Raw genomic sequence first — 24,128 nt, 5'->3', positions numbered from 1 at the left:
ACAGAGACAGAGAGAAGCACTCAGGCTGAGGTCTCCAAAGCTGATGTTTAATTTCTGTATTAATGTTAAGCACCAGATATAGTGCTGATGTGTATGTTATATCACGTGTATCATTACTGTCATCATTGGACAGTTCCCTCTTTTAGGGATCATGAATGAGGATGTACTGTATGAATGCTAACTGACTTTGACTCCATACTCACTTGATATAGGGGGAGGGGGAGGGCCTGGTAGAGTTGTGTATGGAGACGGTGCAAAAGGTTTGATACTGAAAGAGAATGATTATCACATCACAGTTGAGGAGTCAAACTTTTCCGTTTTCATCCAGCTGTGTTTATTCCACATATTTCCAAAAGTGAAATTCCATGTGAAACCTGGTTATGCTAGTGGCATGTGGCTTTGGGCTTCATTGGCATGTCAGACAGACGTGGATCCACAGTATTATGACACGTTTCTCAACATAGGCATGTGTCTGTGGCTGCACCAGCTAGGCGTAAGTCCACCTCTGCTTCACTCTGTCACCACTCTACACCATACATTTAGTGATGCTTTTTACATACACTGATTGGTTGGTGGATTGATTATTTGATTGATGTTTCTCTGTGTGTGATTGTGGCACATCATTTCAGAGCGATGCTTAAGTGTGACACGTGAACGTTCACAATGGGCCAAATCCTAACTTCAGATACGCTTTTTGTGCAAGTCATGCATAGATGTCAATGGAAGATTTGCTTTAATATTGGAGTGACAAACATGGATCTCAAGTTAGGTGCTGTCATAGACTAATGTAACATTATGCCCCCAGTTTGTCATGAAATCACCCTATCGTGTAACCTCTTTACATGCCAAATGGCCAGAACGGAACGACTTTGCAAACAACTTCACAGCATGTTTGGTCTCTCTCTCAGACGTGAAGCTGGTTGTGCCCTGGTCGTGAAGTTAGTGCAGGAGCAGGACACATACTGAAGCAGAGTTAGTGCTGCCTTGTGCTACAGCTGGACCAGGAGGAAACTTACGCATAGCTGGCGCGGCCAAACCCAGGAGTCCTTCCCTGGTTGAGCTCTAGAATCAGCCTGATGTGCACAAATGCGATCCGTTAAACATGCCAAAGAGAACCCGCCATTCCAATTCCAGTCACAAGTGTCAATCAAACAAACAACCAATCAAACGAACAGTCCAAACACCTGAACCTGTCACTCAACAGATAGTAAACACAGTCACACTCACTCCTGAGAGGGGCCGGGTTGTCCTGGGATAGGGCCTGGCCAAAACTGGAAGGCAAAGATAACAGAGTCGGTTTCACAGAGTTTCACAAAAGCTCTGTCCTCAAGTTATATATTCACAGGCTCATTTGGTCAAGCTTTACATGAAGTAGCTCAGGGACTGTACTGTATTCCCATAGCCTACATCAACTACTAGTACAACAATAATGTAAATACTATCAATGCAGAGAAAAAGCAATCATTGCAACCCCAAAACCAGTGTAGAAGGGCTCACCCTGGCTTGCGGGGGGTAGGGAGAGTGGGGCAGTGGGGGTAGCTGGCTCTTGATCAGGCTCGGAGACACAATCTGAGCAGACGACAACGCTGCCATGTTCTGGAGGGCCTTGTCTTTAGATGCCTGGTCCTGTGGACGAGGAGGGGGAAGTGAGGGAGATGCACCACTAGAGAGCAGTCTAACACCTAATATACWCTGACCTGGTTGAAGTAACTATTAGGCTACTCACAGTGCCCCGAGAGGAACACAGTTGGTTCAGTAGTTTAAAAAACAACAACAGTTACAACAATTCCTACTAGCTATCACTACTATATTTATACTGTAAATATAACATTCTCTGATCTTCTTATGTACTCCCATTAGGATCTTCAGTAAACAAACAGCCGATCTAATAAATAAATAAAACATCTAAGTCTTAACTTCAACTACGTGTGGAGTACTAGTAGGCTACAATAATGAAAAAGAAGACGTGAAGAGAACATGTTTATGATTAATTCAACGAAGCAGATCAAAAAGATTTTAAGCCACATAATCAACGAGAACATTCCAGGAGTCACATGATTCTAATTAGTAGAGACCTTGAAGGAAATGCCTCCTGCAGAAAGACAGACTGTCTGTGAGAAACTGTGGTTGACACAACCACTCCTATTATGGAAAAAGACAGTAAAATAGAACAAAAAGTTCMTCTTGTCAATACAGAGAAACAGGACTCTTGATGAATATATACTGTAGGACTAATGGTCGCATTGGCCAGTACACTGCACTGTATGTGGTCAGATAACAATTGGTATGAATGTGATTTGTCTGGAACGTTCTGCTGATTGTAATGGTCAGAGATAGAAAAGCAAAGCGTAGATGGTTATGGTTAAGCTTGGCATGTTTGTACCTGGACAATCGAGAGCATTCAACATTACTGTATGTCTACCAGCAACAAAAAAATCCTGAAACATCAGAAACAACACTTTGTGTGTGCCTCAGCACACTTGAACCAGTATCTTAACCCTCATAGCAATATATTGCAACCATATTGTCATTGTACAAAGCAGAGTAAGAGGGAAAAGTGAAGTATCTCTAAAGGCCAACACCTTTTGGTGTATTCTCATCATTGTGCAACTATGTGACATTTCGTAGAAGGAAACAACATATCCTACATTTGCCTTGTTGGTAGTATTACTTCACGTCTTGAAATAGGAAAGACATGTACCTGTAGAAGCAGCAGAAAGCTGACCTAAAGAATCTCCAAATGCCAAATCTTTAGCGTAAACAAAGTCAACTGAAAGTACCAAAACACAGCGAGTGCGCTGTGTGAAACTGGTAGCAGTGATTTACTGAGCCACAACTGACTATAGACTCTGACCAGGTAGAGGAACACAGGCAATGTTTATGTTTCTCTACAGTATCACAATGTSACGATTCTAGCACTAAATAGTGTTAGTGCAGCCCTAGGTTAAGTAGTACCGTACATATTGGTAGTGGATGGGGTCATAGAACTGCGAACAGTATAGAAGATCTCTGAACCTATGAACATTAATGCGTTGCCTCATAATTGGACCAAAATATCACAGTGAAAATAATTACAATATTATCTTGCGGATGCTCAATTGGATCGTGATATTGGTCCTTCAAAGTATTGATCAGAAAAAGTGTCTGGTTTTGCATCCAAATTCCACCATGCCTCAACATCCTCTTGGATCACAATTTGTATCAATAATAGCCTATGGACATGGAAGCATTTCGCTACACCCGCAATAACATCTGCTAAATATGTGTGCATGACCAATACATTTTGATTTGATTTGGAACTGACATGGAATGTTTGCTAATGCTGTTGCAGACTTATTTTTGTACGTAGCATACACTAAACAAGTGTTACAAAGAAGTGTGTCCTCAGAGAAGCAGAACCACCCTGCAAAAACATGATAATCAATTATTATCATGATCAGGTACGATGCACAGCAATGTGGTTCCAAGCACACACGTTTCCTATGGCTAAGATCTGCTTCATTATAGGATAGCAGTGAGGTTGGGTTGCCATGCCAGCAGAGGGCATTAGCAGAGTGGACGATGCACTGGCACCGCCAAGCAGGTGGGAAGCAAATCGTAAAAGTCAAATCCACTTACCAAATTCATGGCCTAAATCAAAGGAAAGAGAAACCATTAGTATACACATCTAAAGGCATATAATTATAGGGATATTGTGATAAACTATGGGTTTGCTAATAGGCTGTGTCAGTACAAACTAAAAACATCAATAATGAACAAGTTCTAGATGTACCGTAGGCCATTAGGATGTTGACATAAAATGAATGCTTTCTTATCCTGAAGAAAGTTAGCTAACATAACTGAAAGACAACAGGAATAATTATTACAGATAGAGTTAGGTAACTAACTGAAAGACAACAGGAATAATTAATTACAGAGATAGAGTTAGTAAATAACTGAAAGACAACAGGAATAATTATTACAGAGATAGAGTTAGGTAAATAACTGAAAGACAAAGGAATAATCTTACAGAGATAGAGTTAGGTAAATAACTGAAAGACAACAGGAATATTATTACAGAGATAGAGTTAGGTAACTAACTGAAAGACAACAGGATAATTAATTAAGGATAGAGTTAGGTAACTAACTGAAAGACAACAGGTATATTCAATTACAGAGATAGAGTTAGGTAACTAACTGAAAGACAACAGGATAATTCATCATAGAGATATGAGTAGTAACTAACTGAAAGACAACAGGATAATTCATTAAGAGATAGAGTTAGGTAACTACTGAAAAGCAACAGGTATAATTCATATAAGATAGAGTTAGGTAACTAACTGAAGACAACAGGTATAATTCATATAAGAGATAGAGAGGTAACTAACTGAAAGACAACAGGATAATTCATTATAGCGATAGAAGGTATAATACAGTTAGGATGCACTCATAAATGTATTGCAAGACTTTATAATGACTTAGTATCATTTCCTTTTGAGCCTGTTGAAAAACTGTTACATACAAAGGCAGGACATATAATGTTTTATTATTAACTCGTTCTAAGGATAATGCATTATATCTGCTGGCTCTAAGCCAGGGGTGTTAAACATATGACAGGTGGGCTGCATATATCTCACATCAGCTAACTGAATACTAAAGCAAGAGCAGAATGCTAAACTAACTAGAACATCTCTTATGTAGTTATATCTTAATACTCCTCAAGGAGTCCTGATGTAAGGAAATGGGAGCTGAATTTATCTGGGACAGGAACAACGCAATGGMCAATAATGTAAGGACGGGTACAGTATTTCCCTCTCATTCAAATACATGTCCAAACACTGAGGTGGTTACAATAATCAGTCTACTGGATACAGTCTACTAGCAAATACATAGAGAAGTCTAAATAAAGAAGGTCCAATAAACTTCAATGAAGGTAGAGGGTGAACTACCAACTACATTTTGGGGAAATTATTTATACAGTATGCTAACTGACGGTAATATACACTTGAACACAATTTAACTGCACACAGGCACACTTTAACTGTACGCTGATTCACTTTGTGTTTGTAATTGTTTTGGGGTTGAGGGATTTAATGAAGATCTAAACTGGATGAGGATTAGTGTAACTGTCACCCTTCTGCCTGCCGTCCTCTGATGGAATGAAGACAAGTGGCATATATTCATTATATATTCATATATATATATATATATATATATATATATATATATAGGACAATGACCCTAAGCAATGACCATATATATAGTGCATTCGCGAAAGTATTCAGACCCCTTGATTTTTCCCAACATTTTGTTACGTTACAGTCTTAATTTAAAATGTATTAAATTGTTTTTTCCCCTCATCAATCTACACACAGTACCCTATAATGACAAAGCAAAAACAGGTTTTTAGAAAATGTTGTCTTGGCTGTGTGCTTAGGGTCATTGTYCTGTTGGAAGGAGAACCTTCGCCCCAGTCTGAGGTCCTGAGTGCTCTGGAGCAGGTTTTCATCAAGGATCTCTCTGCACTTTGCTCTGTTCATCTTTCTCCTCTATCCTGACTAGACTCCCAGTCCCTGCCACGGAAAAACATCCCACACCATGATGCTGCCACCCCCATGCTTCACTCTAGGGATGGTGGCAGGTTTCCTCCAGACGTGACACTTGGCATTCAGGCCAAAGAGTTCAATCTTGGTCTCATCAGACCAGAGGATCTTGTTTCTCATTGTCTGACAGTCCTTTAAGTTTCTCCCATCTCCACAGAGGAACTCTGGAGGTCTGTCAGAGTGACCATCGGGTTCTTGGTCACCTCCCTGACCAAGGCCTTTCTCCCCTGATTGCTCAGTTTGGCCTGGCGGCCAGCTTTAGGAATAGTCTTGGTGGTTCCAAACTTCTTCCATTTAAGAATGATGGAGGCCACTGTGTTCTTGGGGACCTTCAATGCTGCAGACATTTTTTGCCTTGACACAATCCTGTTTCGGAGCTCTATGGACAATTCCTTCGACCTCRTGRCTTGGTTTTTGCTCTGACATGCACTGTCAACTGTGGGCCTTTCTATAGACAGCTGTGTCTATATAATTAATGTCCAAAGAATTGTATTTACCACAGGTGGACTCCAATCAAGTTGTACAAACTTCTCAAGGATGATCAATGGAAACAGGATGCACCTGAGCTCAATTTCGAGTCTCATAGCAAAGGGTCTGAATACTTAGGTATTTATGTGTTTAAAAAAACATGTTTAACCTGTTTTAGCTTTGTCATTATGGGGTATTGTATGTAGACTGATGCGGAAAATGCTAATTTAATCMATTTTAGAATAAGGCTGTAGCGTGATGTGGAAAAGGTCAAAGGGTCTGAATAGTTTCAGAATGCACTGTATATGTATATATATTCTGCTGAATATAAGCAGAAGGAGGATGATGAAGAATAGGGCACACCCAATATTATCTAGAAATAGTAGAAGTATAGCAGAAGTATACAGGTACAGTAGGACACTTGTTCTAAGCATACTGCTATAGTAGTGTATAGAGTATGATGGTTTAATTCTAACATGTAGGTATTTGCATACGATTGGAGTAGTTAACTCTCATAAGGAAGAACATTCAGAGACATCCAATGGAGATTGGGGTCAGAGCGGAGAGAAGGGTTGAAGGCAGAGGAAGATTTGAGGAAAGCCTATAGGCAGAAGCATGGCTGGCATAGGTACAGTAGGGACAGGCGTGCAGCTGTAGCGACAAGGCCATCATGCAGCAACACCGTTCACCACAGACAGATCATACTGCTCACAGCATTCCTCTAGGCTACACCACAGGCTGAGTTACTGTATACAGGATAAGCAGTATAATAAAGACAGCTCCTATAATGTCATTTCTTTACAGCTTTGTACAGTACTGTACTAAGCATTGAGATGTATTTCAGTGGTCAACAGATGACCATATTTTTTGCCCGTTGCGCCCTGTGCCGTGCATGCATGCATGGTAGCTACTAGCTATAACTTGTTGCTCTAGTCTCTCCCAGACACGTTAGCCTACATGATGAGTCACACAGTGACCTCAAGCCAATACACCCCTATGCAGACTGGGGGTCTCCTGCAGTACTATTTACWAGGGTTGGTATTTTCTAGTCACGGAGAACCTATCCATCTACGGCTGTAAGAAAAACTAAAGTGCTAATTGGTTAGCGCAAAGCCAAGCCCCGCCCAGCCCGCAGAGAAGCGCATACCTTCAGCTTTGACTGGATCTCGCGAGATTTTCTCCGGGCGAGAACCTGCAAATGGCTAGAAACCTGCAGAGAAGAAGAGCCAAGAGGAGAAGAGCCAAGAGAAGAAGAGAAAAGGAGACCGAGAGAGAGACGACAAGAGAGGCCGTAACCAAGGAGGAAAGAGAAGCCCAGTCACAGTTGGCAGGAGGCCTGTTCAGTAGCACCTACCTTGATACCTGCTTGGTATTCTCGAACTTTCTTCCGTGCTAACACCTGTATGTGACTAGATACCTAAAGGGGTGCGAGACAGTTATAAAAATCATAGAGTATGCACACACACATGGACATACACATGGATACAAACACACACACACACACCAAACACACACATGGACATACACATGGATACAAGCATACACATACCAAACACAAACACACACACACGGACATACACATGGATACAAGCACACACACACGCACGCCCGCACACACACCAAACACAAACAATATTATACAGCTCCTCAAACATTAAATGAAGGCGATTCACACAACACTACGTTATTTGTATTTTTTGTGTCTTTGATTTGAGTTGGATGGTGTTACTTGTCTTCAGTACAAATAGAAAAGACAGACAAATGTAATTTCAAATTAACAGAATACTGACACAATTGACTGAGCTGTTACTGCAATACATCTACAGTTGAAGTCAGAAGTTTACATACAGCTTAGCCAAATACATTTAAACTCAGTTTTTCACAATTCCTGAAATKTAATCCTAGTAAAAATTCCCTGTCTTAAGTCAGTTAGGATCACCACTTTATTTTAAGAATGTGAAATGTCAGAATAATAGTAGAGAGAATGATTTATTTCAGCTTTTATTTCTTTCATCACATTCCCAGTGGGTCAGAAGTTTACATACACTCAAAAGGTATTTGGTAGAATTGCCTTTAAATTGTTTAACTTAGGTCAAACGTTTCGGGTAGACTTCCACAAGCTTCCCACAATAAGTTGGGTGAATTTTGGCCCATTCCTCCTGACAGAGCTGGTGTAACTATGTCAGGTTTGTATGCCTCCTTGCTCGCACATGCTTTTTCAGTTCTGCCCACAAATGTTCTATAGGATTGAGGTCAGGGCTTTGTGATGGCCACTCCAATACCTGGATTTTGTTGTACTTAAGCCATTTTGCCACAACTTTGGAAGTATGCTTGGGGTCATTGTCCATTTGGAAGACCCATTTGCGACCAAGGTTTAACCTCCTGACTGATGTCTTGAGATGTTGCTTCAATATATCCACATAATTTCCTCTCTCATGATGCTATCTATGTTGTGAAGTGCACCAGTCACTCCTGCAGCAAAGCACCCCCACAACATGATGCTGCCACCGCCATGCTTCACGGTTGGGATGGTGTTTTTCCTCCAAACATAACGACGGTCATTATGGCCAAACAGTTCTATTTTTCTTTCATCAGACCAGAGGACATTTCGCAAARAGTACCATCTTTGTCCCCATGTGCAGTTGCAAACAGTAGTCTGGCTTTTTTATGGCGGTTGTCACGACTTCCGCCGAAGTTGGTCCCTTTCCTTGTTTGGGCGGCGTTCGGCGGTCGACSTCACCGGCTTTCTAGTCGCCACCGATCCATGTTTCATTTTTGTTTGGTTTTGTCTTCATTATACACACCTGATTTCTATTCTACTAATTACGGTATGTTCCTTATTTAACCCTATGGCTTCCCTCTCTGTTTTGTGCGTTATTGTTTGTCATGTGGGTTCTCGTTGTTCGTGCTTTTGTTTATTGTATACGTTCTTTGTTGGAATTTTACATTACATTACATTTAAGTCATTTAGCAGACGCTCTTATCCAGAGCGACTTACAAATTGGAAAGTTCATACATATTCATCCATATTCATCCTGGTCCCCCCATGGGGAATGAACCCACAACCCTGGCGTTGCAAGCGCCATGCTCTACCAACTGAGCCACACGGGACCACGTGTGGCTCAGTTACCTTTTATTGAGTAAATCTTGGATTATTACTCAGAACTGTGTCCTGCGCCTGACTCTGCATTTATTCAATTTTACCAACGGCCTCACAGCGGTTTAGGAGCAGTGGCTTCTTCCTTGCTGAGTGGCCTTTCAGGTTATGCCGATATAGGACTTGTTTTACTGTGGATAYAGATACTTTTGTACCTGTTTCCTCCAGCATCTTCACAAGGTCCTTTGCTGTTGTTCTGGGATTGATTTGCACTTTTTGCACCAAAGTACGTTCATCTCTAGGAGACAGAACGCGTTTCCTTCCTGAGCGGTATGACGGCAGCGTGGTCCCATGGTGTTTATACTTGCGTACTAWTGTTTGTACAGATGAATGTGGTACCTTCAGGTGTTTGGAAATTGCTCCCAAGGATGAACCAGACTTGTGGAGGTCTACAATGTTTTTCTGAGGTCTTGGTCAATTTTGGTCTTGGTCAATCTGAGGTCAATTTCTTTTGATTTTCCYATGATGTCAAGCAAAGAGGCACTGAGTTTGAAGGTAAGCCTTGAAATACATCCACAGGTACACCTCCAATTGACTCAAATGATGTCAATTAGCCTATCAGAAGCTTCTAAATCATGACATAATTTTCTGGAATTTTCTAAGCTGTTTAAAGGCACCGTCAACTTAGTGTAMCTTCTGACCCACTGGAATTCTGATACAGTGAATTATAAGTGAAATAATCTGTCTGTAAAAAATTGTTTGAAAAATKACTTGTGTCATGCACAAAGTAGATGTCCTAACCGATTTGCCAAAACTATAGTTTGTTAACATTACATTTTTGGAGTGGTTGAAAAACAAGTTTTAATGATTCCAACCTAAGTGTATGTAAAGTTCCGACTTCAACTGTAGTTCCCATGTTCCAAATGTTACAGCTACAGGATATCTAATACGTCTTGTAGACTTTTCTATCTCAATGCCATCAGACTGTTAAATAGCCATCACTAGCACAGAGAGGCTGCCATCACTAGCACAGAGAGGCTGACAGTCTACATACACAGACTTGAAATCATTTGCCACTTTAATAAATGGAACACTAGTCACTTTAAATAATGTCACTTTAATAATGTTTACATATCTTGCATTACTCATCTCATATGTATATACTGTATTCTATACTATCTACAGTATCTCAGTCTATGCCGCTCTGACATTGCCCGTCCATATATTAATATATTCTTAATTCCATTCCTTTACTTAGATTTGTGTGTATTAGGTATTTGTTGTGAAATTGGTAGATATAACTTGTTAGATATTACTGCACTGTCGGAACAAGAAGCACAAGCATTTGGCTACACCCGCAATAACATCTGATGAACACGTGTATGTGACAAATAACATTTTATTTCATTTGACTTCTAATAATAAATGTAGGTAAAATCGTTCAGGATATGAGTGTCTGCTAAATGACKTCAATGTAAATGTAATGTAAAATCAAGTCTTTATAAAGTCTGAGTGGTAAAAACTTTTTATCAACCCATTGCTGTAAAATAAAAAAGTATTGTTACCTGTTTTCTGGTGCGGGTTTTGCCTGTCCTCAGCTTGATGTACCTAGCTATCAACTCATTACGACCTGGAACAGAGAGGTGAACAACACCATGAAGAATATAACCTGGAAACAAAGACAAATCTCATTGACACATTTAGCAACCATACAGCTTTTCTATAGCTGGTACACRGGTGATAAAGGAGTAGGCTCTGAACTATGGTCAGTTAAGCATTTTTCACCCAAAAGATTGTTCATATTTGGAAAGAAAAGGCTGATCCTAGATCTGTGTCTGTGGGCTACTTCTACATTAACATGATTATTCACAACAAACACAAGGTGGAGCTAAAGGTCTGCTGCTAAATAGCTACAGGATCTCAACAGAATGCTAGGTGCCGCACACCGTCGACCTCCCAAAAGCTTCTTCTTAGGAACACACACATTACTCAACCTCTCAGTCAGTAGGTGAACATTTCTTTATATCACTGACCCTGGGACACCACTTCTAAAATGTTTTCAACAGGCGTATAAAAGAACGACAACTGGCTAGTTCAGGAGCTTTGATTTCATTAGCTCGTCTGACACCTCCTGACTTTTAGCTCATGCGTCACATAATTACAGACACAGTACTTTAAAAAAAAATAGAAGGAACATGTTGTTCATTATGTAACATCTACACTTGACATTCTGCACAAACAGGTCGGGCAGAGAAGGGCCTTCTATTCTTGGCTTTAATGGCTTTCTCTCAGACAGATGACAGGGGCTTTAAAGGGGTTCATTTGCTCTGAATGCAACTTATCTGAACGTTTTTCAAATGAGAGAGCAACCGAACAGTGGAATCTATCAATGCTCAAAGTGATTAGTATTTTCCAGGGTTGTCAAGTTTGTTGGATTTTCCAGGTACAGTTTGTGTTTCTTTGTACTAGGTAGGGAGGTCTGCATCTCAAAACATCTCATTTTAACATTTGCTGACTAGTAAGAGAAATGATAGGAAGTTCCCCCAAGAGGATCGGTGTGAATGTGCATCAGTATGTTTATGTGAAAGAAGGAGATATATAAATAGAGGGAGAAAAAGAGAGCAAAAGAACGGGAGAAAGAGAGACAACAGTATCATGAATAATGACCTAAACTCCCCCACAAACCAGCCATCCGTTCATGGCACTCTCTCTAAAACACACACACACACTCGTTTGTTTTACTATCCTTGTGGGGACCAAACAATTTCTGACTGATCGCCTTGATTCGGTCTCATGTAGCAACATTTGAAATCGTTTTAATTTTTTATTTTTTTTACTTTCGATAAAAGCCGAGACACAGAGCTACAAAATGGTATATCATACACTGCATTTGTGGAACAATAGGAAAGTAATTCTGCTTTGAAAGTTGATAAACTTGTAACCTCACTTTTGAGAAAATGGCCTTTGAATGTTTGGTAGACCTACTGGAGAGCTTTTCTTTGTCAACACCCATTCAGCATAGTTCACACCTTCTTAAAGCTTTAGCTCCACCAACCTCTTTAAGGGTTGATCCGAGCGTTCTATCCTAAAAACAGCAGTCAAGCACCCAAGCTATCTGGCTAACAGTTGTCGCAGTGACATTCTATTAAAATGGACACTTGCCTAGTGGAGTCTTTTGTTAAGACATGTAGCTAGCTAGCTAAACAATTAACTTGTTATGGCTTGGGGGTATTATTTCGACGTCTGGATGAGAAGCGTGCCCAAAGTAAACTGCCTGTTACTCAGGCCCAGAAGCTAGGATATGCATATAATTGGTAGATTTAGATAGAAAACACTCTAATGTTTCCAAAACTGTTAAAAATAATTTCTGTGAGTATAACAGAACTGATATGGCAGGCGTAAACCTGAGGAAAATCCATCCAGGAAGTGGGATTTTTTTGATGTGGGTATTTTCAATTTAATGCCTATAGAGTATCTTATGGGTAAGGACCCAGATTGCAGTTCCTATGGCTTCCACTAGATGTCAACAGTCTTTAGACATTGTTTCAGGCTTGTTTTCTGAAAAATGAAGCAGAATGAGACCKTTSTGTCAGTGGACTGTAGAATCATGCAGTGCTGGTTTRCGYKCRTGACCGAGTGCGYKCCCTTCGTTGTTTTTCCTTTCTATTGAATACGCTATTGTCTGGTTGAAATATTATTGATTATTTAGACAATTGACAACCTGAGGATTAATTATAAACATTGTCTGACATGTTTCGACGAACTTTACCGGTACTATTAGGATGTATTCGTCTGCATGTTTTGACTGCATTACTGAACAAAACRTGCCAACAAACATAGTTTTTGGGATATAAAGAGGGACTTTATCGAACAAAACAAACATTTATTGTGTAGCTGGGACTCTTGTGACTGCAACCAGATGAAGATCTTCAAAGGTAAGTGATTCATTTTATCGCTATTTCTGACTTTCGTGACTCTACTTGGTTGGAAAATGTTTGTATGCTTTTGTAAGCGGGGCGCTGTCCTCAGATAATCGCATGGTATGCTTTCACCGTAAAGGATTTTTGAAATCTGACAGAGCGGCTGGATTAACAAGAAGTTCATCTTTAAGCCGATGTATAACACTTGTATTTTTATGAATGTTTCTTATGACTATTTCTGTATTTCGAATTTGGCGTGCTGCAATTTCACCGGATGTTGTCGAGGTGAGTCGCTAGCGGAACGCCTGCGCCAGAAAGGTTAACCATAATCACAACTCATGACGTTACTACCCTGCATGAATCTGCAGGTAGCTAACCAACCAGGTTCAATGTTAGCTACCTAACAATAGGCTATACCAAGCAAATGGCTCTGAGATACGAATAATAAGATCATACATGTACCGTTTGCTAGCGAGCCAGCCAGCTAACGTTAGCTAGCTAGCTAACAGTACACTAACTTGAAATGAAAACCATTTTGTCAAAATTAGAAATGTATAATACCTAAAAAATGTAGCTAGCTAGACTATCTTACCCGTATTCATGGTTGGACGCTTCTCCCTGTCACGGATGCTATGGTTGCCCTTAGTTTGAAGATGTAATCCGGTAACAGGTGTTTTCTCCATCTCCTTAGCTATCATACTCTAATTCCACTGATTTCAAAACTTGGTCCTCCAGAAAGTGGAGAGCAACACTTATGCAGTTCTACTAAGCAATATATATTTTTTAAGCAGCATTAGACAGGATTACCTACACATACTAACCAGCTCAAATAGACAGAATTATATTCGTATTTACAGATGGCATACAAGTTTGTTATTCACAATGACGGCCAACCCCATCCAAAACCTCCCCTAACCTGAACAATACTGGGCCAATTGTGCACCACACGATGAGACTCCTAATCACAGCCAGAACCAGGGTCAGAAGTGACACCTCCTGCACTGTGATGCAGTGCCTTAACCCCTGTGCCACTCGGAATGGAACATGAAAGTTCACATGTTCTGCCAAAAAACACATTTTTCTCAAAATAAAAAATATTACTTTCAAACTGCTCTCGTGTGAAGTAGTGACCCGTGACATACGCCTAGTTTCCTGCAACAGGTCACGTTTATTCCCATTCAAAATAATTGTATCCCTAACCCCTAACCTAAACCCCTAACTCCTAATCCTAATTGTAACCCTAACCCTAAAYCTATCCCCTAAGCCTGAAATGGCCTTTTTCCTTGTGGGGACCAGCGAAATGTCCACACTTGTCCGAATGTTCCTTGTTTTGGATTTCTGGTCTCCACAAGGATAGTAAAACAAAACACACACACACACACACACACACACAGTCCAAGTTACAAACAAAGGATAGCCAACGCTTTACATTATTGCAAACCCATGTTGAAAAAAGCCCTGTGACAGGCCAAGCCAACTAACTTCAGACAGCACCTCAGACACAATGACAGGAGAAAAGCTGACAATATGCCTTTTTCCTTGGTCCTTGGCCTGCTTTAGGCTCTGCTCTGCTTGGTGTAATTAACATAAAGGTACTACATGTTAGGAGAGGAGTGAGCCCTCTGTGCCCTCTCTCTCTATTTATTCTCTCTCTTCCCCGTCTATCTCTTTCCCCTCTCTCTCTATTTATTCTCTCTCTTCCCCGTCTATCTCTCTCCCTTCTCTCTCTATTTATTCTCTCTCTTCCCCGTCTATCTCTCTCCCCTCTCTCTCTTCCCCGTCTATCCTCTCCCTCTCTCTCTGTCTATCTCTCTTCCCCCATCTCTCCTCCTCTCTTCCCCGTCTATCTCTCTCCCTCTCTCTCTGTCTATCTCTCTCTCCCCATCTCTCTCTCTCTCTTCCCCGTCTATCTCTCTCCCTCTCTCTCTGTCTATCTCTCTCTCCCATCTCTCTCTCTCTCTTCCCCGTCTCTCTCTCCCCCATCTCTCTCTCTCTTCCCGTCTTACTCTCTCCCCCTCTCTCTCTGTATATCTCTCTCTTCCCCGTCTATCTCTCTCCCCCTCTCTCTCTCTGTCTATCTCTCTCTCCCTCTCTCCTCTGTCTATCTCTCTCTCCCCATCTCTCTCTCTCTCTTTCTCCCTATCTCTCGGTCTCCCTCTCTCTCCCCCTATCGCTCTGTCTCTTTCTCTCTCTCTACTGAGATGAGCTGCCTGGCCAGCCAATACTGAACTGAAGCAGCCAGTCAGTCAGCCAGCCGGCCGGCCCTCCCCCTGGATTAGGAGGGACACGCCGCCCCAGCGCCTCCACATTCCTAGCATTCCTCCCAGCCTGTCACATCTGTGCTAGCCAGTCTGATTGGCCAGGTCCCTACTAGCGCAGCCGGTGTGGACTGCGGACACACACAGGCACACAGCGCTAAGCAAGGGTTAGCTGGCTGGGTGGAGGTTGAGGGTGGGGTGAGGGGTTGGGGTGGAGGGTGGGGTTGGGGTGAGAGGTACGGGGTCAGGGGTTGAGGAGGGAGGATAGGGAATGAGAGGTAGCGGTGGAGGGTGAGGGGTTGAAGGGTCCGGGGTTGAGGAAGGGGGGTGAGGGGTAGGGTGGGGGGAAGGGTGAGGGGTTGGGGTGAGGTTGAGGGGTTGGGGGTGAGTTGTTGGGGGGGAGGGGTTGGGGGGTGAGTGGTGAGTGGTTGGGGGAGGGATTGGGAGTGGAGGGTGAGGGTTTGGGTGGAGGGTGAGGGTTTGGGGGTAGGTGGGCAGCTGGAGGGGGTTGGGTGGAGGGTGAGGAGTTGGGGGGGGGGGGGGGGTTGGAGGTGAGGAGTTGGGGTGGGGGGTAGGTGGGCAGCTGAGGCTGTAACTCTTGGAGGAAACACAAAGCCATAACTGTCTTTACACCAACTGCCACCTGGCATCAGGACTGCCCCCCCCCCCCCCACACACACACACCTCCCTTCCCAAAATAACCCCTGTTGTGTGACCCCTTACCCAACGGACAGTAACACCTGCCACTGACTGTCGCAGTCAGGAGGTGGAGAGAGAACAATTAGAACCCCTCTACACCCCTGGCCCCGACTCCTACCCTCTTCAGCCCAACTGCTACTCAATCTTCTGGACTGAGGGAGCAGTGGAACTAACTATCAAACAAATGGCTTCTAGAATCTGTTCCCTCTATACCGAATACACATTTTCAACATAAAAATAACTGGAAATGAGCTTAATTTACAAAGGCAGTTTTAAGAAAACTGTTCTGTGTGTCTTCATTAAAGGTTGTAAGTAACTGACTGGGGTTGTGAGCCATGGAATTACCAAGTCTTTTACACAAGACTTTTGCAAAGTAGAAGATTGATTTAGAGAGGCAGACTGGCTAGGCTGTTCAGACTAGACAGAAGGTTCAGCTAGGCGGAAGAGACGGGGTCTCCCTTCAAGGCCTCAAGTCAGGTGGTGGACAGGTTGGCGCGCACACACACACACACACACACACACACACACACACACACACACACACACACACACACACACACACACACACACACACACACACACACTCACAGTCCAAGTTACGAACAAGGACAGCTAACACATACACAAGTGTATGCTCACACAATAACTTTCTGTACATCTCCCTCGCTTGCCATCTTACCTCTATCTCAATCAATTGGCAATCACTCTACTTCAACCGTGTTTCCCTCCCTCCCTCCCTCCCTCCCTCCCCTCCCTCCCTCCCTCCCTTCCTCAGATTGCTCAACACTCAGTTTGCAGAGCCCCGCAGGCTGACTCTGCCTGATTAACCTCTTCCCTGCCATGACTATCCTCCTCTTTTACTGCATGTCCACTGGAATTTTCCACTTACACACTGAGATGGGAGCAGAGTTAATCACCTGCCACCCTCCCTCCCCTCCTCTGTCTATCTATTTATCTTCCCTCCCCTCTCTTCCCTCTGTCTGACTGTCTGTCTGTCTGTCTGTCTGTCTGTCTGTCTGTCTGTCTCGCTTGCTCTCTCTCTCAATTCAATTCAATAATTCAAGGGGCTTTATTGGCATGGGAAACATATGTTAACATTGCCAAAGCAAGTGAGGTAGATAATATACAAAAGTGAAATAAACAATAAAAATGAACAGTAAATTACACTCACAGAAGTTCCAAAATAATAAAGACATTACAAATGTCATATATGTATATATACAGTGTTGTAACGATGTCTATCTACTCCCTCCCTCCCTCTCTTTCTCTCTCCCTTTCTCCCTCTGTCTATCTATCTCCCTCCTCTCTTCTTCTCTCTCCCTCCCTCCCTTTCTCCCTCTGTCTATCTATCTCCCTCCTCTCTTTCTCTCTCTCTCCCTCCCTTTCTCCCTCTGTCTATCTCCACCCTCTTCTCTCCCTCCCTCGTGTCTTCCTATCTCCCTCACTCTCTCTCTGTCTATCTATCTCTCTCCCTCCCTCTGCCTATCTATCTCTCTCCCTCTGTCTTTCTATCTCTCTCCCTCTGTCTATCTATCTCTCTCCCTCTGTTTATCTATCTCTCTCCCTCTGTTTATCTATCTCTCTTTCTCCCTCCCTTTCTCCCTCTGTCTATCTATCTCCCTCTCGTCTTTCTATCTCCCTCACTCTCTCTTTGTCTTTCTATCTCCCTCACTCTCTCTTTGTCTATCTATCTCCCTCCCTCTGCCTATCTATCTATCTATCKCTCTCCCTCTGTCTCCCCCTCTCCCTCCATCTCTATCTCGCTCCCTGTCTATCTCCCTCCCTCTCTCGTTCTCTCCCACCTTTCACATTGAGGTAATCCTAAATTGCTAACATACTGTTTGGCCATGACAGACAACATTCCTGACATCTCAGCTAGAGAATGACAGGGAAACACCAGGCCCTCTTAGTCATCACACGCTGCTTTCCTTTCCACTCCTCTCTTGTCTATGAAACTCAAGTTCAGCCTAACTAGCATACTCATCTACCAACTGCTGCATATATTACTTTGTCCTTCTACTGACTTCTACTGCATGCAATGAACCCATCGCTCATTCCTAGCACAGCGTGCAAAGGTCACTAGGAGACATGTGTTTCCCTCCAGTGCCCTATTTTGCTGTTTTTTCCTTCTTACCCAGAGTGCATTGCAGGAGGAGGAGGTGTGCTCAGGGCTTGGCAGCATGTCTTCCTCCAGCAAGATAACACAGGTGAACAATATTTCAGCCGTGCTCCACCACAAAACAAGACACACCCTCCTCCCTTCATCCTCTCTTCCTCCTGACCCCTGACCTCTGCTGAGTGGTGGCCCAATACACACAGACGAACCATGGCCTCCATGTTCCAACCATTTTGGGGGTGTTCTACTTATTGATTTTTCATTCCAAATTATATTTTTCATCTTAAGGTCATCTGACATTCTGACCATAGGGGGAAACCTGGGCAATTCTGAGTGCCACATGATATCTGTGGTCAGTAGTCATCAGGGACACTACCGATTTCCCACAAGAACATTCCTTGTGGAACAATCCAGATGGAATTCCCAACAGGAGGGATGATGATGACTTGCCTGGTTTTGGAGGCCACGGCATTGGACTTGCAGCGCTTCCCCAGTCAGAGACTGTGGAGTAGACAGTATTACACACAGTGCAATCGTTAAAATTCCCCCGGCCTCACGTCAGGGCAGAATTTAGATGTCTGAGGTCATCGCCTTGTGAGAATGCTTCTTCTGGGTTGGGGGCATGCCTCGCTGCCAGGAGGGCCTCAGATGACGTAAATGGATAGGGTGTTTACTGGTTTGGAAAAAAGAAAGCAGTCGCTCTTCTTGACCTCTACTGGGGGTCCTGACAGTGTGCTGCGAAGGGAGGGAACACGCTGCCGTTCCACCTGCCACTTCTGTTGTGCTCCTTTTCTGAGAAACAACACTGAGATATAGGTTCTGAACACTTCACTGTCCTGCTAAACCAGGAGAGGAGCCACCATCTTGCTTTTCCATTAAAGTCTCTTCTTCAATAGACTCGAGGGAAGGTCAATAGACAGACAGAGGTTAAACCATGGCAATGTTGTCAGAGGAAACTGTGCACTTCTGCAGTGCTATTAATGTATTATCGCGTAACTGGCAATACATTATTAAATTCACAGACAAATGAAAGGTGTTAATCTGGTCCATTCTCATTCATAGTAGGTTACCTGTAACACCCAGCAAACCAACTATGAAATAGCATTTAGCAACAGGTCCCTCTGACATATAGCCATGTCAATGAATACGCTTTAGCTAGCTAGCCATCCAGTCAGATCAGATACAGTTAAAATGGCGTAACTGTAACCGGAGGCAGTCTCAACACCACATCCCCCAGGAGAGGAGAACTAGTCAGAGTTCCGGCCTTGTTTAGACCGCAGCCAGCCTAGCCAGAATCGCAGCTAGCACAGCGGCAGCTAACACAGCGGTAGCTAGCACAGCGGCAGTTAACACAACGACAGCTAGCACAGAGGCAGCTAGCATAGCGGCAGTTAGCGCAACGACAGCTAACACAGCGGCAGTTAACACAATGGCACCTAGCACACCGGCAGTTAGCACAACGACAGCTAGCACAGAGGCAGCTAGCACAGCGGTAGTTAACACAATGGCAGCTAGCACAGCGGCAGTTAGCACAACGACAGCTAGCACAGAGGCCGCTTGCCGCTGTGTTAGCTAGCAGCTTAGTCATATGTCTGTCCACTAACAATCAAATCTGTCTCAGAACCCAAAGAATGACATTCCTGATAGACGCATGCTAAACATTCCATTTTACAGCAGCAAGGACAGAACAACAATGCAGACAGCCATGAAAATAAAACAAAAAAAATCCCTTAAATATATATAGTCTTGAAAAACGTTCTGATAGAAGCTGATGTTGGATTTAAAATGGTTTCAATTTAAGTTTATGAGACATGAACAATAATTAAAGGACTTGATGGTTACACAACAGGACTTGAGGAGACTCAGCCTATATCATGCTGGTTAACATAACATTGTTCCCCAAAAGAGGTTCCCCAAAACCAAGAGGTTTTGTGAGGACATTGTGAAGTCAAACCCCCTGAATAAGCCCACATCTCAACCCATGCTCCATGCATTTCCTGACTATTCACATTTCAATATGTTTTATGTTCTCCAACTTGGCTGTCTTATTCAAAACCAGCAGCCCAGCCAGCCATTCCCCTGTGTTCTCACTCATCAGCAGCCCATCCAGCCAATCCCCTGTTTTCTCACCCATCAGCAGCCCAGCCAGCCAATCCCCTGTTTTCTCACCCATCAGCAGCCCAGCCAGCCAATCCCCTGTTTTCTCACCCATCATAGGGAGAAAGAATAACTTCAGACAAATGCAGCCAGTTTCTAACACCTGAATGTTTTATGATTCTAATCAGAAACTTGCCAATTTCTCCATCTGGATGCAGTGGATTTCAGCAAGTGGTGGTGGAGGAAATAGCTTAGATCCCTATAGGACCTTGTGAAGGTTTTATAGCACTCTTTGCAATGTTTTTGTCTCCATGGTTCGATTTATGGCGTTGAGATACCAATTGCAAAGTCGGTCCAACTGGTTCAAGAAGCAGCAAACGCTATTCTGGAGACCAGGTGAGAGACAGTGCATAACTGGTTATTGCAAGAAGCACCTTAGTGTGTTAGACTGACATGAAGTTATAAAGGACACTTGGTTTTGCCACTTTCCTAATTCACAGTAGGTCTAAGGACTGCAGATGAGGAAGAGAAGAGCAATAAATGGCAGGTGGCAAATAGCTGGAGACAGCACTGACAGGTGAGGACACTGACAGAACCGGTTTGAAGCACTAAAGAAAGCCAGGTGAAAACCAAGCTAAGGGGAGCTGCCTGTGGTGTCTTCTGGGTAACTAAGCTCCAGCTCTGATGCTATGTTTCTAGTGAGACTGGAACAACCAGCCCCTGGGTCAGGGGACGACAGGCTCAGACCTGTTCGGTTTCTGAGTACTATCAGAAAAAATTGCTGTGACACATCGTATGGGAGAGCATATATGCATTGAGCAAGGACAGCTAGAGCCTCACCATGATGTTGTGATAAGAATGATGAAAAAAATATTGAGTAATATTAAACATAAAAGAAACAGGATGTTTCTTTCTATAGGTTGTTATCAATAACATTATATTGAAACATTCCCAGCTAGGGGGCAAGCCGCAGCACGCTCCAACGCATTACAGCAGAACACAGCTGGAATACACCCTACATCTCTCAATATATTGGCCCCCATTTAATTGGAAATTTGAGTGACATAATATTAAACTGTACTTTACCTGACAATTATGTGTGGTTTAGGTACATTTTCCGTCCATAGTGGCCTCTGCCTGTAAAGCAGCAGAAGGGCGCACATGCCCATGTAACGCTAGCTAGAAATAATGTTTGCCAGGTAGCAACTTTGTAAAGTCGCCTCAACATTATGTTAAGCTCTATACTTTTTATCTCCAACCAACATACCTTARCTAGCTAATATTATACCTCTTTCAGCATTGATTTTAAGGCTGTTTAACCACGATTGCTGCTGAAAACCAACTTATAAAGATATTGGACCAGCTATACCTATCGCCTATAGTACTAATGACAGTAGTCAAGACAGACAACTTTACCAGGACAAGTTTAGACTCAAAATATAGGCTGCTTGTCGATGTCAAGCTCTTTACAAAAGCCTTCTCTGATGAAGCAAGCTAAATGACACGAGCTTAGCTATATGCCGAATGGATATGCTACCCTCACGTAGCCTCTCTTAAACAATCGGTAGTCTTAAACAATTGGTCATCTTAACAAAAGCATACACCTCACACACATGGTTATGGGCTTAAAAAAAGGAAGACACCTGTACCATGTCAGATATAAAGTTGAAATGTGTTACATTTTGAGTTAGCATCCCAATATTATCACAAGACTGAAATATAACAAACACTTTGACTTAGTAACACCATATTTTCAGTGTTTTATATTATTTTATTATGTTTATTAATTAGGAAATTAGGAAAAATATTAATTTGATTGCAGGAAAGTACTACATGCTATCCACAATGTTGAGCATTCACAATGTTGAGCATTCACAATGTTCCTGGCATTGTCTGTTGTGATGTTGGGCCTCTCAAGTTTCCTCTCCGTGTGGGAGGTGGGAATTGACCAGTTGTGAAGTCCTAAATACCAGTTGGATGCATTCATCTGATTTGAACTAGTTGAGAAATGCAGATTGGCTAATGGCCAACAAGCTGCGTCAACCATAAACTAAAAGTACAGCTATCATGCTTATAAACAAATTATAGAGTAAAAAAAAAACACATTCATACGTCGCTTTTTTATAAATAAGGTGTTGTTGTTGCATTTAACGGAAATAGTGTTATAGAGGCCATTTCCTTAGTAGGTAACGTCAGAGGTCACCATGTGGGAGAAGTGGGCCCTCAAGATGATAAATGAGATTTGCACAAGTAAATACCAGTTGCAGGGATGTTCAAGTGGAGTTTTCCCAGTCATATGTGGTAAACTCCATAGATAATGATAGAGGCCTCTAGTGGGCAAAATGCCCTGTTAAAATGGGAAACTGGGTCCCACTAGGCACAGACGTCAATTCAACGTCTATTCAACATTGGTTCAAAGTAATTTCATTGAAATTATGTGGAAACAACATTGAATCAACCAGTGTGTGTCCGGTGGGATGGAACTTACAACTTAATTGGCTGATCCCTCCTGGTGACCCTGTTGGAGTTATGTCCAACCGGGTCATCAGGAGGGATCAGCCAATCGTGAAGAAGAAAACTCACTACTTCAAAATGAAGATTGCCTGAATGGCGCTGCCACTGCTGTCACGGGCGCCACAATGGCACAGATACAAAGATAAGTCCTTTATCTATCTCTATGGGTAAATTTCCACTTCCATCTTGGTTACGAACACACCATGACACTGCCTCCTTCATTGCCAGATACGCACGTGTGACTCATACACGGGGCATGTCTGTAGTACGGTACATCTCCCACTCCGGGGTAATGTGATGGGCTGTCACTGGTATGTAAGCACAACACAGGGTGCATTGAACAATTMATTGAAAACTTCAGCTTTGGCTTCCTTAAATAGTTTCAAGCTTCAAGTTTTAATGGCACATGCACAAGTACAATGAAATGCCTTTCTTGCAAGCTCTGACTGCCTTTCTTGCAAGCTCTGACTGCCTTTCTTGCAAGCTCTATCAGTTTGCAAGAAAGGGTAATACCTGTTTTCTGAAATGGGTGCAAGAGGGATGTTCGTAACTTAGCATTTTCACGAGATGCTGTCTGAAACATCCTATTCTCAACAACCGAGAATAGGCATACTGCCAAGGGCTGCTTGAATGCAGGGGGGAGAAGATGTTGTGTTGTTGTCTCTTTGCGTTTCCATCTTGCTCCGGTATAGGCTACTGGGGTGATGTCGGTGTAAATGTGTCAACATATTTGAGGTGTTGGCAGCTGCATAAACTATTCTCATTAAGTGTGGCGACATACTGTTATCGTTTTATACACAACTCTCTGTCCATCGCCATTTTAATCTACGGGAAAGCCAAAATGTTCCCAAACTGGAGGATCCTCCAATTCTGGTTTATCGACCCCACCACTCACCACAATCGTACAGAACTAGTTCCTAGCTGCGCCTTACACAAGGACTGTTTGAAATGCGGCAATTAAGATTTGAATTTTGATTACAACGTATGCATAGGCTCTAGTTGTTTTAACAGAATAGCATGAACCGAGGTCCCCATACCGAACTGAGGTCCCCATACCGAACCGAGGTCCCCATACCGAACCGAGGTCCCCATACCGAACCGAGGTCCCCATACCGAACCGAGGTCCCCATACTGAAACCGAGGTCCCCATTCGAACCGAGGTCCCTCCATACACAGAACCGAGGTCCCCCATACCGAACCCGACACGTTCCCATACTCGAACCGAGGTCCCATCATACCGAACCGAGGTCCCCATACCGAACCGAGGTCCCCATACCGAACCGAGGTCCCCATACCGAACCGAGGTCCCCATACCGAACCGAGGTCCCCATACCGAACGGTACGAATATGTGTACCGTTACACCCCGAATGTTTACT

At 43.0% G+C, this 24,128-nt stretch overlaps 1 protein-coding gene across 10 annotated transcripts in view; it reads right to left on the bottom strand.

Annotated features, from left to right (window-relative positions):
- LOC111970517 (transcriptional enhancer factor TEF-5-like) overlaps positions 1-24,128 on the bottom strand; it is an 85,508-nt gene that overhangs the window by 21,751 nt on the left and 39,629 nt on the right. For 2 of the 10 annotated variants that reach the window (XM_023997369.2, XM_070445927.1), the window contains exons 4-6: positions 10,713-10,777; positions 7,405-7,467; positions 3,619-3,630 (exon numbers count right to left, since the gene is read on the bottom strand). In XM_023997369.2, the coding sequence (XP_023853137.1) occupies positions 3,619-3,630; positions 7,405-7,467; positions 10,713-10,777 (140 nt within the window). Of the gene's footprint in view, positions 1-203; positions 269-1,016; positions 1,074-1,227; positions 1,272-1,497; positions 1,629-3,618; positions 3,631-7,197; positions 7,261-7,394; positions 7,468-10,712; positions 10,778-24,128 lie in introns of all 10 variants that reach the window. The other 8 variants (XM_070445914.1, XM_070445916.1, XM_070445919.1 and 5 more) reach the window with 8 other exon arrangements.

Source organism: Salvelinus sp. IW2-2015, linkage group LG1 (genome assembly GCF_002910315.2).
Source record: "Salvelinus sp. IW2-2015 linkage group LG1, ASM291031v2, whole genome shotgun sequence".
NCBI lineage: Eukaryota > Metazoa > Chordata > Actinopteri > Salmoniformes > Salmonidae > Salvelinus > Salvelinus sp. IW2-2015.
This window is presented reverse-complemented; position numbering and strand designations above follow the sequence as displayed.